At 40.0% G+C, this 15,321-nt stretch overlaps 1 protein-coding gene across 10 annotated transcripts in view; it reads right to left on the minus strand.

Annotated features, from left to right (window-relative positions):
- ASPH (aspartate beta-hydroxylase) overlaps nt 1–15,321 on the minus strand; it is a 115,663-nt gene that overhangs the window by 5,659 nt on the left and 94,683 nt on the right. For all 10 annotated transcript variants that reach the window (XM_069004825.1, XM_069004833.1, XM_069004828.1 and 7 more), the window contains 3 exons: nt 10,717–10,852; nt 9,774–9,865; nt 4,112–4,245 (listed from right to left, as the gene is read on the minus strand). In XM_069004825.1, the coding sequence (XP_068860926.1) occupies nt 4,112–4,245; nt 9,774–9,865; nt 10,717–10,852 (362 nt within the window). The remainder of the gene's footprint in view (nt 1–4,111; nt 4,246–9,773; nt 9,866–10,716; nt 10,853–15,321) is intronic.

Consider the following 15,321-nt stretch of genomic DNA (forward strand, 5'->3'; position numbering starts at 1 on the left):
CCCTCCAGAGGGAAGTAAGCACTATGAACAGTAACGATGGAAAAGAAACAAAGGCCTTGCCATCAAAGATGGAAATGCATCGCTTAAGCTCATTCAGCTGTGTTCATTTACAGAGAAAACAATTTTCTTTTTTCAAACACAGGGTGAAAACTAGATTCATACTTCCAGTTCATCTCCATATTTTTAATTCAACAAAAGCAAAAACTAACCATCAAAGTTTATAGAGTTGTGCTGTAGTGTTCTGAAGAGAAATTGAAGTTGGATCAACTGAAATAATAATCTAAACATAATTTAAGCAAGAGTAGACAAACCAGAAAGCATAACATAGTAAAAAAATTCACACTGACTTGCACACAGACATCAGCCTTAAAGGCCCAGATAACCAGCCTTTTGCAGGTTTCAGCTATGATCATGTGGAGGTGTTTGCTATGACACCAGTTATCTGGTAACAAAAATGTCATATGTCACATAGACCCCGAGTTACTGGTACCACACTAAACTTACACTGGTTTTATTAAAGTCAGTGGGAGTAAACCACTTAGAATGCTATAATGTGGCAAAAAAATTCAAGAAGACTTGGGGTTGTCTTATTGGTTTGTTTCTTTTGGCTTGGTTTATTTTTTGGGTTTTTTTGGAAGTTTTTTTGGGGGGTTGGTTTTGGGTGGGTTTGGGTAGGGGTTTTTGTAGGGGGAGGCGCCAGGGGTGTTTGGTGGGGGTGCTTGGAGAGGGCTGGGGGATTTGGTTTTGCTTTGTCTGGAGCAATTGAGGTGTAGGGGGTTTTTGAGTATTTTGTTTCTGGGTTTTTTTTGGTTTGTTTTTGGTTTTGGTTTTGTTTTTTTTTTTTACTTAAATCAAGCCTGAAAAGAACTGCTCTAAATAGCCTGAAAGTGCAGCTCAGTTAAGGACAATAAAAACCCAGGCACCCAGATGAAGTAGCTTCAGAGGTTAAAACCCAGGATCTGTCATTTGCATCATAATAGGATCGTCTGTTTTGCACAACAAAGAAAAAGTCGTAAGTTGATGGAACTATTAGCCCCTTTTGAAAAGGCTACAAACCACACTTAGCATGCAAATAAATATATTTTAGAAGCCCGATGGTGTGAGAAACTCTTCGAAGTTGTAACACAAGGACCATATTCTTCTGGTCTGGTGCTGAGCCACATTGGGGTAGTTTCCGTATCATTTTCCATATGAGCTCTAGTGTCACCTGTTAAAGGTGAGATCTCTGACTGGCTTCTGCAAAATGGCTGTAACTCTTCACCTTCATTTCAAGATAAGGTCACCCTGCCTGACAGTGATGTTGGATTATGATAACTAGATATTATTTACCTACCATTTTTGTGCATTATACCCTGCACTTTACAGAGCTGGGACTTCAAAACGGCCCAGTGACCTAAAATGACCACTGCTACACAGAACAAGAAACCAGTCAGAATAGTTTGCGTTGAAAGAACCTTCAAAGGCAAAACCTGCAATAAGCAGGGACATCTTCAACTCAGTGAGGTTGCTCAGAGCCCTGTCCAGCCTGACCTCGAATGTTTCCAGGGACAGGACATCTGTGGTCCCTGTAGGCAACCTGTTTCAGTGTCTCACCACCCTCTCTATAGAACACTTCTTTCTTGTATCTAATCTAAACTGATCCTCTTTTAGTTTAAAACTATTACTCCTTGTCCTGTTGCAACCTATCTGACAAACACTGTCCCAATCTTTCTTAAAATCTCCCTTTAAGTACTGGAAGGCCATCATGAGGTCTCTCTGGAGCCTTTTCTTCTCAAAGCCGAACAACCCCAGCTCTCTCAGCCTTTCTTCACAGCAGAGGTGTTTCATCCCTCCGATCATCTTTGTGGCCCTCAACCACCCAACCAACCCCAAACAGCCGCAAAAAACTCTTCTGAAAGTGAAGTAGTAAAACACAGCACTGGACAGTGCTGATTTGCCTGTCCATCAAAGGATGAGTTGCATTGTAACTTTGCCCCTCTAAACAACCACGCTGGGTGGCACAGAGGTAACCAAGCATGAAATTCTCATGGTTTCTGTTCACTCTCTCATGCACACAGCAGTGGCACAGGAGGTCAGAAAACGCATGATGCTAACCTTTCTATTCCAGCCAGCTCTCCTATTGGAAACCATCAGTTTACCACTGCTCTGAGCCACCAGAAGGGAAGGAATGGAAATTGCCCGAGGTAGATCTTCCTCCTGGCACTTTTCACAGTAGTTCACACACCTCCTCTGCCATAGGGGAAGGGATATATATACGCCCTTTCACTGCCAGCACTAGACACACTTTGAGTGCTTCCAGGGAAAATCTTGCCCTTGTTCCTGAATGTATAGCTCTTGCTGTAAGCAACTGATCTTAACACGTCCCAGCATAAGTTGTAGTCAGCTCTTGAGTGTTTTACATTTGCAATGAAGATGTCTGATGCACAAGACTGACCCAGGTTCCAGAACCTGGACACTGATATGCTCTGTGCTCTGTCTGCAGCAACAGGCAATTTTCTACTCTTGACTTTGAGGGAGTGTGAACTACCAAGAAGGTATTTAAGTTCATTCTCCACAGGACTATCCCTTCTGTCCAGGTTAAGACAAAGAAGGGTGCCAGCCTCATAACAGGTGGTGAGCTGTGGACACCTGCTCTCTTGGCAGCAGAGCAAAACCACTATTTTGTTCACACCAGCTACTAAACAGCCACCTAATGGTAATGCCATTCAGTCACCACCAATCTGAAGTAACAGAAATGCCCTAAAGTGAAAAGACTCTGTGCCTCTACATGAGTCCTCTAAGGCAACTAGCTACCTCTCCTTCCACCCAACTTATTTTGGATATTGGATTGGAATGCTGGAAGAAAATGTCCATCACTACCTAGAGGTAGGTAGTGTCAGTTGTAACACTATGACAAATAATTAAATAAGTTATATCTTGACAGGAGTGTCTAGTAACAACATTTTTGGTTAGTAACAGCTGGATACTTCTATCCTCCATTCCAAAAGATTTCCAGTTATAGTCATTTTCAAATGTTATGAAAAAAACCCCTTTGCTATGTATTGCAGTCATGCAGACGAGAGTAGCATTTTATTTCTCAATATTAAATTAACTACATTACTACCATTAATGAAATTATTACATTGAAAATAATTCAGAATTAAGACTTGTTGCCCTCAGAAGCTGCAGACAATACAAGAATCTTTCAAAATATGCGGCTAGATATTAAGCATCATGAGAATTTCACTTAAGTCTCAGCAAGTTAAGCCTGTAAGCAACAAGCATTATAGTTAATACTACATTTTTCTGTGTTTGATAATATAATGCAAAAAACTTAGCACATTTTCCCATTTCATCTTTAAGGGGAGTATATGCCCTGATTGTAAATGTATAAGCTATAGCATTTAACTCTGGCGTTTGGACTCAGCAAACAGAGATAAAACTGACTTAAAATTCAGTATAATTTTTTCCCTAATGGGTAAGCAATTTCACTTAAAAAGCACTTTAAAAAAATTGCCACCTGTGTAAATCACTGGGCCAAAAATTTCATAGATGTCTTCATTCTGAGATCAACTTCAACTGGAATATTTTAACTAAATTATAACAAATAATACCAGCCAAAAAGGAGGCTTCTGCCAGAAGTACCACAGTGTTCCGTCACAGTGGTGAAAATGTAGGTACATCTAAGTCTTAACTTCTGCCAAAGAAGCAACAAATTCTAAATCTCTCCAAAATCAAAATAAATACAGGAACTCTGTTGGCAGCAATATTAGGCTGGCATTGTAAAAGTAAACACAGAGACCCCATTGATCAAGCCCACTGTTATTTCCATGCCATAGCAGAGAAGAGCAGGTTTGTCTCCAAAGCTTCTCCTGGCACTGTTTCAGAACTGATATTTGTAAGTTTGTACCAAGAGTTAGGGTGCAAACTGCCTGTTTAATGAAATATATTACACATCCTGGTCAATAAAATACCCCATTGTTTGGGGGTTTTTAATTACATGTAGTCCTATCCCTTCTTCAGTCTTGAGGAAACTGGAAAAAAAAAACAAAAACAAAAAAGCAAGCAACCAACCAACCACCAATTCCCCCCCTCAACCAAGAAAAACCCCAACCAAACACTGCAACCATACCTGTTCTCTTGGGCACACCGTATTCTGCAGCCTTCCTTAGGGATCACCAAGCCCAAATGCATCCTCAGCCGACAATTGGTGGGTCCTGTGTGGGGCCAGACATGAGTCCCTGGGTGCATGATAGAATATTTGATCTGCAAGAAGAGAAAACCACATTTTTCAACACATTCCACTTCACAACCACGCTGCCAGGAGTTCCGGACTTCATTTAGTCTCATCCTTGGTGATGGGTGAAAAGTGTAATGCCATCTTTTGTTTGAGTTTCAGCAGCAATTCTCTCTCACATCCTAAAGGCATTTAATACTCTAAAACATATGTCTTGTGGTGTGTGTGTGAAACCAGGGATGCATTTGTGTGTGAAAGTACATAGTTTTAATTTTACTTAAAATAACCAGTATTCACATTTCAAGCTGAAAATAATTATCTTCTCTCTACAGTCAGAAAAAGTACCTTCTTTCCTATGGAAAGACTTAAAAGGATGGACAGTAGGAGACAAAAGGCTTGTGGTCATCAGACTGGCCAGCCCCTCTCAGATGACCTGTCTGTGAAGGTCGCTGTCAGCCTTGGCTGTAGAAATCATGAGAAGGTGGAGTTCAAGATCATGAGAGGATGGAGAAAGTCAAAAAGTAGAATTACTACCCACAGCTTCAGGAGAGCAGACTTGGTCTTATTCAGGGATCTGTTGGGAAAAATCCCATAAGAGAAGAGGGGTCTAGGACAGCTGGTTGATTTTTAAGTAGCACCTTGTCAAACTCAATAACCCCTATGTGCAGGAAGCATGGTGACCCAGACAAAATTGAAACAGAAAAAGCAAGCATACAGGAAGTGGAATCAGGGTGAGGTCACCTGGAAAGACTGTAGAGACACTCTCTGCACATGCAGGGATGAGGTTAGGAAAGTCAAAGCTCTCCTGGTGCTGAATCTGGAGATAGAATTGAAGGGTAACAGGAGAGATTCCTACAAATACCTCATCAACAAAAGGAATCCTAGGAAAAACATGACCAGCCACTAAATGTGACAGAATATCTGATGACAAAGGACATGAAGAAGGCTGAGGCACTACATGTCTTCTTTGCCTCAATCTCCACTGGTATGACTGAATTTCAGGAGTGCCAGACACCTGAGACCAGTGAAATAGACTGGAGCACACATGATTTATCTTCTGTGAAGAAGGAACAGGTTAGGGAACATTTAAACAAACTCAACAACCTGTTTCATGGGTCCTGATGGGATCCACCCATGAGGCCAGAGGGACATGGATAACATGAATCCATACACAATCCACGCAATCTTTGAAAGGTCACTGCTGCCAGCAGGGGTCCCTGAGAACTGGTAGAAAATAAACATTGTTCCTATCTTCAAGAAGGGCAAGTAAGGTGATCTGAGGAGCTACTGTCCAGTCAGCCTTACCTCAATCCTTGGAAAGGTCATGGAGAAAGTAATCATGGAAACAATTTTCAAACACAAGAAGGAAAAGAATGTACCTGGGTGTAGTCAGTATGGGTTTATAAAGGGGATTCTGTACTTCACCAGCTTTCTTTGGTGAGGCTTCTATATTGGTGGATATTGTTTATCTCAACGTTAAGTCTTTGAACAGTCTGCCATAAACATCCTAATCAACAAGGTGAGGAAGTGGGACCTAGATAAGTTCCCAGTGAAGAGGACTGAAATCTGACTCTTAAGCCAGGCTCAACAAGCTGTGACCAGAGGCACAAAGTCCAGCTGAAGGCCACTCATCAGTGGTGCATCCTAAGGCCCAGTACTGGGTCCAGCACTGTTTAAGAGCTTCACAGTGACTCAGAAGATGGGACAGAGTGCATCCCCCTCAGCAAGTTTGCAGATGATAGAAAACTGAATAGGCGTTGGCGTTTTTGTCGACAAACGGGACGGGGAGCTTGGACAGGCATTCCAGGAGCCTTTATTATTTTATTCTGTTATCAGTCTCACATACAGAGTTGAGACAGAGATGGTACAAAGCTCACGCCGTTGCAAGACATCCAAAGACTTCCTGGTTACAGAGCATTCTTAAAAGCTTCTCAGCCAATTAGCATGCTTCTAAAAATTACAGACAACTGTTTTAACCAATCCTCAACAGCACATGTACATCTGTTGTACACAATACTTGCTGGTTATACTTTATATAAGAACACACAATATTCCATTATTAAGCTTAAGCTTATCTATCTTGCTAAGCATATTTTTTGCAACTTCAAAACCTATCTCTGCCAAACCTAGAAACTCTAACCATTGTTTTAATGCCCTTGCTTGCTATTAATTGTATCTTCTATCTTCAAGTATTCGCAGCTAGAGCTGATTCCTAAATTCTTTTGCTTTATTTCTGAAACCTGTTTTTTTCTCACATCTAAGAGCTTTTTCACCTTTTTTACCATCTCAACGTTAAGTCTTTGAACAGTCTGCCATAAACATCCTAATCAACAAGGTGAGGAAATGGGACCTGGATAAGCTCCCAGTGAAGAGGACTGAAACCTGGCATTTACGCTAGACTCAACAAGCTGTGACCAGAGGCACAAAGTCCAGCTGAAGGCCACTCATCAGAGGTGCATCCTAGGGCTCAGTACTGGGTTTTGTTTAAGAGCTTCACAGTGACTCAGAAGATGGGACAGAGTGCATCCCCCTCAGCAAGTTTGCAGATGATAGAAAACTGAATAGGAGTGGCTGATGTACTACCTTTTTTTTTTTTTTTCCCCTGCCTTTCATAAAGACCTTGGCAAGATGGAGAATGGAGGAAACAGAAATCTTGATATATTTGACAAAAAGAGTGTAAAATTCTGCACTAGGGAGGCATGCACCAATACAGGCTGATGGACAACTGTCTGGAAAGCAACTTTCTAGAAAGAGACTGTGGGGTCCTCACAGGGGGATCCTCAAAGGGTCGTCACAGTGCCCAAATTAAACAGGAGCCAGCACTGCAGCAAAACCACCAACAGCTTCCAGGGCTGCATTGTGGAGAGCTCTGGCAGCAGGTTGAGGGAGATTATCCTTCCCCTCAGGGTTGGTGAGACACCTTAAATGCTGGACCCAGTTCTGTGCTACCTGCTGTGAGAGAGACATGGACACACTGGAGCAGGTGAAGGGTATAAAGGTGATTAAGGGATGGGAGAATCTTACAAGGGGAAGCTGAAGTAGTTGGGACTGTTCAGCCTGGAGCACATAAGGTTCAAGGAAGGATCTTATCAATGCATATAAATACCTGATGAGAAGTGTGAAGAAGGCAGAGGGCAGGCTCTTCTCAGTGTCATCCAGTGAAAGGCAGAGAGGCAATGGACACAGATTGAAATACAGGAAATGCCATTTAAGCATAAGGAAACACTTTTTTTACCGTACACAGGAGCAGGTTGGCCAGAGAGGCTGTAGAGTCTCTATCCTTAGAGGCATTCAGAACCTGGCTGGACACAGTCCTGAGCAAGGGACTCCTGCTCTAATTCATCATACTTTGAGCAAGGGGTTGGACTAAGTAATCTCCAGATGTCCCTTCTCACCTCAACCTTTCTGATTCATTCTATATCAACTCAATGAACAGGAAGTGTGAATAATGCACGACAGCAGTGAGAAGCACCTTTTCAACTGAGAAATCTGCACATTTGGTTGGGACAGAGTAGCTTTGATAAATCTTACAGATTAAGGTGTTGCATGCTCTCCAACTGTTAATAAAACCAGCAGGAGACAGTGTGTGCCTCTTGCCTCAGCCATTCTTGCCATCTGAAGTTTCAGCTTACTGGCAGTTTCTTATGACAGCAAGTGATAAGCTCCAGTGACCCTGGTGAACACAGACCCTCCCACCCAACTCTGCCACACCGTGATGTGTCAGACCCTAATGCAATGCAAACAACTGGCTATGCAGGAAACTTACCAATATCTGAGACAAACAAATCCTGTAATGCTAATATACCAGCACTGAAGATTGATTACTGTCATGTACCTTATCTGCCCATGCAGATCAGTCTGGATATGTCTGTGAATTATATCTGTGTGCTGTGCTCAAGCGCTATAGATAAATTGTTCTAAACTACCAATGAGTTGTACTATGGCTGCAATGTAAGAAATGTCCAGAATTAAAATTAGCTGTGATACTTAAAGTTTACTGCTATTTTTAAGAAGAATCTTATAATTTTAAATAATATGATCACTTCCTATTGTTCTACACAGTCTCTCAGCAGCACTGAGCAGGTAGTTGATTATTTTACATTTCTTTTATCTTTGTCACTACATGTGGTGCTCAAAGCATCCAAATGGTTTGTCAACCACAGAATTCCTTATTTCCTGATTGTGTTTGTTCCCATTGCTTACCAGTCTATCAGTATGTGAATAGGGATCAGCTGATATTTTAAATCTATTTTAGCAGTAACATTTCAGTCATGGCTATCATAAAACTAAAACTGCCCTAGGCATCTCATAATAGTTGATGTAAAACTTAAGACTTCTAGAGCACCACTTTTCATTTATATGTTTAAAACACGTGACTACAGCTACAGCTGTAAATACACAACATTTCTGCAAACTATATCCTGGTGATAACACCAAGAAATGATGAAAAAAATAGTAGCTCTCAAAGAGCATTAGCTCTGAAAGACAGATCTGCTTTGGCTATGGATGCCACAGAGAGCAGTTTTCTTGTTTGCCACACTGAGTGTGATGGCTTCTCATCAGTTATATTCACTATAACCAGCCTTTGCAACCAATCAGTGAAACAACAGCCTTGTTCATTCCCACAGCAGTAGCCATCCAGTGTAGCTCTGCACAACAAAAGCAAGGGACTGGCCAAAAGATGAACACATAGTCTCAAGGCTCTGAATTAGGACTACATTAGCACTGTGCCTTTCAACTTTTGCATCCTTAATTTTGCCATGTGAAGGTTATTCTTGCATAGTCATTATTTGGAAAAAAATGAAAACTTATATTCTACAGAACCACTTGATAGCTGTGTTGGCCCATTCATTCAGCTGCACGTGTTTTAATCCATACAGGTCTACTTCATGATTAAATGAATTTAACTGATAGCTGGATAGTCATTGTAGGCACTTGAAACAAATTTTGTTGGCACCCACAGCTCATGGATGTAAAATTTCTTCCCTTTACCTCCAGGAAAGAAGCATGTGGCAGCACTGTTTGGCTTCCACAAGGTGATTCTCCCTCTGTATAATGCAGCCAGGCTGGGGGAGACACGTGAAGTTTATCACAGTGAGAATCTGGCTCACTGAATTAATCATGTAAAGTTAGGTTCAGATCAGAAAAAAAACCAAAACCTCAGGTTAGAAAGGACCTAAGCCAACCTCCTGCTCAAAGCAGAGTTAGGCTATGAGTCAGATGAGGTCACTTCAGGCTGAGGTTTAGTAAAGCTCTACAATTACTCATTGTAATTGTGACCCATGGCAAATAACTACTTACCTACCACGAGCTCCCAGGAAACACATGGTAAAATGGCTCAACTAAGGAGTCCTAGAAAGGCTTCAGCTAACATATTTCACCTGGTATTTGCTGACAGCTAAAATAAGGCATATTTTTATTATTAAGTTTATCATGTGCTTGAGGCATCATTAAACATACCAAAATCCTGCATTCCTCTATATGTGTCCCTCTATTCCTCAAAATCACCTGCTCCCAGCATTAAGGATTTGCAAAAATGAAGAAGTTTGCCAGGTACCTGCCCTCTTCTGCAGCCAGTAGCTTCTGGGAATCTTTCCAACAAAGCACATGTTTTCGGGACACTTTTACAAGCATTCTCATTTTTTCTTCCTAGTGAAAATAATGGATAGAGCATTGGTAAGAGCAATGAATGAACATTTCCATTTTCTGCTTTGCAAAAAAGAAAAGTAACAAAGCTGCCAAAGAGCTGACACAGAGATGGGTAAATATTACTCTTCCCATTTTACAGATTGTGCCACTGAAGTACCTCCATGTTGTAATATCATAGCAGCCTGCACACTTTGCTTTTAAAGTACTTGTGAACACAAGGCTTTCTACCATTTAAAAAGTATTATTTTAGAAGTATAATCCCTAATGTGGCTGCATAGAAAGAAAAGATGAAAAATGCCACCAATATTATACCATTTCAACACCAGCTTACATTTTGATATAAATTGCTTTTAATATTTTACAGTTATCTTTCATATGCGGAGTTTTATAAGAATTTAAGGTCATTCCAAGAGCTGGGCCTCCCAGTGCCCAGCTCAGGGGCAGAGCAGCAGGCTTATTCAAGTCATATTCTTTTGCTCATATTTCTGAATGACAGATCTCCCCTAGCTGAAGTACTGAGGATGTGCCTTCTCCCATGTCCTCATCTTCCCTCAGGCTTTGTACTATGCATTACCAGGTAAAGTGTTGGCAGCCTTGCCAGAAGAGGAGTACACTCATTGAACAGTCACCATACTCAAGGGACTCTTAAAAGTATTTCAGGACAACATGGTTTAGAATAAAGAACCCTCTGTTCATTGTGACAGGGGTCCTGAACACTGTTTTATCAGTTCCCTTCCTCTGTACATTGTGATTACAAAAACAGTTCTAGAAAAAACTTGCTACTCCTTATTACACTGCATTAATCTGAGATCGTGAAATTGGGGTAAGAAAAGAAATGCAGAATGTTTTACCTTGTTGCCATAAGGTAAACTGGCTCCAGTCTCCTTTTTCCCGTAGGTTCTCATCTTCAGGCAGGAAGAGGCTTCTTTTTTTATCCATCACAGCAAGACCCTCATCCCGAATGAGCTTCCAGTTTTTCTCTAAGGACTGTTGTGAGAGCCATGTTACTGCACTGAGAAGTTACTGCATTTGGTTTTAGTACAATTTTTATTTTTCCTCACCATTATGAACTTTATTTTTTTATTTAAAAGCACTAAAAGAAGTGTTCATCGTTATTATCAAGTTGCTTTATATTCTATTCCCTTCTGACATGTTAAGGCAGGAAAAACAACTTTTGCAGCATTCTTCAGATTCAGTCACATTGGGATTGTGAGATTTCAACAATAGCCAGCCTCTTTACAGACAAGGCCTCACTTTGACCTGCTATTTGATGAGCCTAAGGGCTCTTTAAGTGATCATTTTGTATTGCAAGCTAAATGTATTGACCTTCCTAAATGCTGCACATGTGACATGGAATCACTCCTGCAACTGGAAAACCACTCACATAACCTGGATCTCCAGGTATTGCAGAATATTACAGACCAAAGAGGACAAATTTAAACACAGCCCTTGAGTGGAAATTTATGATTTAAACCTTCAAAAAGGCTTGCAGAGATTCACTTGCACATGTTGATGCTATTGAAAAAATCATGTACAACTTGAAATTCCAGGTGATCATTTATGGGCACAACCAGAACGTGTGAGCTGCCTTACACTTCATACATACAAACCCACAAAATAGAGGAATTAAAATTTCTGTTCTCTGATGCCTTAGGACATTATATTTTGAGAAATCAGCTTAAAAAAACTTTTATTCTACCAATAATAAGTCATTTTAATGTTATAGCAATATAAATGGAAAACTCACAGTATAAAAATGGATCTGGATAAAACTAACTTCAATTTCCCAGCAGCTTACTTTTCTCACTAAACCTTATTTTGGGTGAATAGTTTTCATTTTTTCTTTGTGCTCTTGAACAAAACATTTCTGTAAGCCATTTTCAATGCATTTCACACGGAAATAAGCTACGGTATGTTCCCACACTACCTCTTTACATGATGAGTAAAACTCAAAAGTCTCTGCAACAAAAGAGCAGACTAGGTGATATAACTGCCCCCTTTTAGTCTTAAAACTTCATATGATTATTAGCCTTTCCCATTTAAATGAAACAGCTGCATTTTCCACTTGAGTTTTTTTTACTTAAAAGACAAGTTGATCTGACAAAATAGGTTTATATTGCTAGATCATAAAAGGCTCAATAAAGCAAACGACGGCTAGAACATGTTGTCTAAAATACTTTCTCCCACTAGAACAATTTTAGCTAGGCTAAAACATATGAAAATGTGGATTTCACTTCTGTTATTACAGTAATCTCTATCATAAAAAATTGGGTTTTTCTCTCTCCTATCAAAAAATGGGGAAGAACACTTATTTTTCCTGGTGCATTCACATTATTCTCTCTTCATTGATGGTTTCTGTAACATTCATTTAACAATTAGCATTAAGTAAAAATGTAGAGAGTTGTTTTGGGGTTGGTGGGTTTTTTGAGAGTATCTTTGGAAAACGGACTTTTCCAAAATGTAGGGTACAAAAACAGATTGAAAATTTCCACCTGATTGGAGATGAATCCGAGAACAGTGCTGCTACTTATTCAGCACTATCTCATCCACAAAAGAAAATGCCAGCTTGAGTACCTGTTTTTGCACTGGCTGGAGAAGAGAAAGAAAAGAATAACCTACACTCACACCAGCCTCAATTTAAAGTGATATAGAGCAACAAAACTGGAAAACTTTAAAAGATAATACAAGTTTTTCTGGGCTTCCTCAAACTCATCCTACTCCCTCAGCTGAAAAAAGGTCAGAGGGAGCATTCATACCCACAGACAAGATGATGCATGAATAGCACTGGTGGTGCAAGGAAGGCATTGTAGGCAACAGCTGCTTTGTCACCTCTACTCTCAAGTGCCACAGGTTGAAGGTTAACCTTTAAAGGTAAGTGTTCATCCTTCCCCAATGTGTTGGATACAAATTTATTTGAATACATCTCATCAATTTTGAACTAAATCCTCAATGGTTTTAGACATAAATTGCCCAGAAATCAATAGGGTTTCTGTCCTAAAAACCTAGACCCCATCTGTACAACACATGGATAGTGCTTTATAATGAGCAACAGACAAGTCCTAGGGAGAAACTAAGTGGGGAGTTCAAAACCGCTCAACCTTGGTCTCCCTGATATTACAGACTCTTAGGGATACCTTGAATAGTAAGAACACAAAACACCATTAAAGCATAATGACTAAGTCCAGGACTTGGACTTACAGCTTCTGATCCAAAAGCTGGTATCTACAGGAAAAAAGTCAAATATACTTATGGCTCCATGATATTTAAGGATTCAATCTCCAGGTTAGAGCAGAAAATTCATATTATATTTGGTGCAGTATCCTGATTACAAGTGAAAAATCAGCAGGCAACCAGCACTGGGAGCATATGTACTTGTTTGCTAGCAGCTGATTCCCATAAACCTCCATATGGCTTTTTAAATACAGTTCCTAACAACAATTGAAGTTTACAGTTGTACATCTGGCAGTAATGTAGATTTTATTTAAATAGGGACTTTTTAATATTGGTTTATTTTTATGTGAAACTATTATATTGAAAGTATCCTTATTCTGGGCTGTCAAACCCTTTCAATGCATGGTTATAAATGACACAGGAAGAGATTAAGAGGTTGCTACCCCTCACGTGAGGCATAACTACTGACCACACATCCATTTTAATCCACTGAACTGTAAAATAAAATCATGGTGAAGAGTTTAATATACTTCACTTTGTTACTGAAACAGAATAGGAAAGCATTCACAGTCAGTTACCACATCTCCACTGGGTAATGCTGACAACCTCCAAGCAAGGGGCACTGTTTTAAACCATTCAAAACAGATTCCTTGCACCCATTCAATCACTCACAGTGCTTAAACATCAGCACTTGTATGCATCATTTCAACACAAGTCTCCCCTTAAAGCATCCAACCACACTTTAAATACATATTTCAGTTTAAATTCTCCCTTAACTATGAATGTTTAGCTATTACTACTTAATCCATTAAGGCCCAACTGTCAGCCTATGGAAAGCTATAAGCATATGTACTGTTGCCAATACCTTCATTGTCTTTCTGCACTTTTCTTGCTGCACTTGAAACTTTAATTAATAAAATCTAAGCCATCAGAGAAAACCAACAATACAAGATCTACTTTAATCAATCAGCTATTCACTGGAGTAAATTATTGGCAAAGCATCCTCTGGGTCCTTTCCAAAAGTGAGAGGACACAATATGCAGAGAGGACAAAGTTACTTAAGTCATTGCCTATGTATTAATTTCAGACCAGTGAAAAGTCTCTAGGATCCAACACCATTGTATTTCTTTTATTATTTTTCAAATGATTACCAGAATAGAATAATGCTATGACCGAGGTTCTACAGAGGTACTGGAGAAAGATGCAATGACTCAGTAGGACTGGCTGAGGAAAGCTAATTGTCCCAAGGGAAAAGGACTGGTTTTCAAAGATGAAAGTACGGATTCCTTTCAGCTGAGATCAAAAGAGAAAGACAGTTTATTGAATTCCCAGATCCAAAGGCCTAAAATACTGTAAATCAGAAACATTAGCAGAACATCTCTACATAAATCACTCACCACACCCTTCCTAATATAAAAGCTTATATTTTCTTGTCCCTGAGAAATCAGGTGCCTCTTCCTATTCTTTCAAGGAAAAACATTAAGCCTCAATGAGCTGCAGAGAGATTCAAAAATCCACTTCCCTTCAGCATAGTTCCACTAAGTAAGATGTACCATGTCCTGATTAGTGTTACTGAGATACTCTCAGTCTTCCCCACCTCCCCTGCAAAATAAACCCAGCCCAAAACCCTCTTCCTTAAGACAACCAAGCAGGTAATATTACCAAGCAGGTAATATTAAAATAGATAAAGTATGAGATTGTCTTTTCTTAACCTTACCCATCAGGAGGTTAAGCAGCAGGCCCCATTTTTTAAGTAAAGTGGTAGGAAAGTTAACACCAGGAAAGGAGACATGACATACTTAGACAGTTATTTAACAAGGTAAAAATGAATCATCCTGTGGAAACACCCCTTTTTTCTGACTTGTAAACAAGGCCACTAGCATGGACAGTATGTCCCATGTCTGTATGACTATAGCTAATTGAGCTGAATGCCCCTCAAAAGGAAGTTATCAAACTGAGAATACTGAAAAAAGACAATTTTCTCTTTTGGCTTTCAGTGGAAAAAGCAAGGCACTGTCAAAATTCACATCTCCATCTCTAGGCCCAAGAAACTAGATGACCCTTTGTAAGAAAATCAAGCCAGGTCTGTGCTATAAGATGCCACTGACCACAGCTGTGCTGGTTAATGGAATGAACCAAAGAGAGTTCAGCTTTACTACTGCATCAGCCACAAATAAATGCTCAGTTTGCATTATTAAGCTACCAAATTATTGAAAATAGTTCATTCCCATTTAACAAGCAGTGAAACTCAAGAGGGTCAGGGCCTCCAGTGCTGTGTACAGCAT

Source organism: Aphelocoma coerulescens, chromosome 2 (assembly GCF_041296385.1).
Source record: "Aphelocoma coerulescens isolate FSJ_1873_10779 chromosome 2, UR_Acoe_1.0, whole genome shotgun sequence".
Taxonomy (NCBI): domain Eukaryota; kingdom Metazoa; phylum Chordata; class Aves; order Passeriformes; family Corvidae; genus Aphelocoma; species Aphelocoma coerulescens.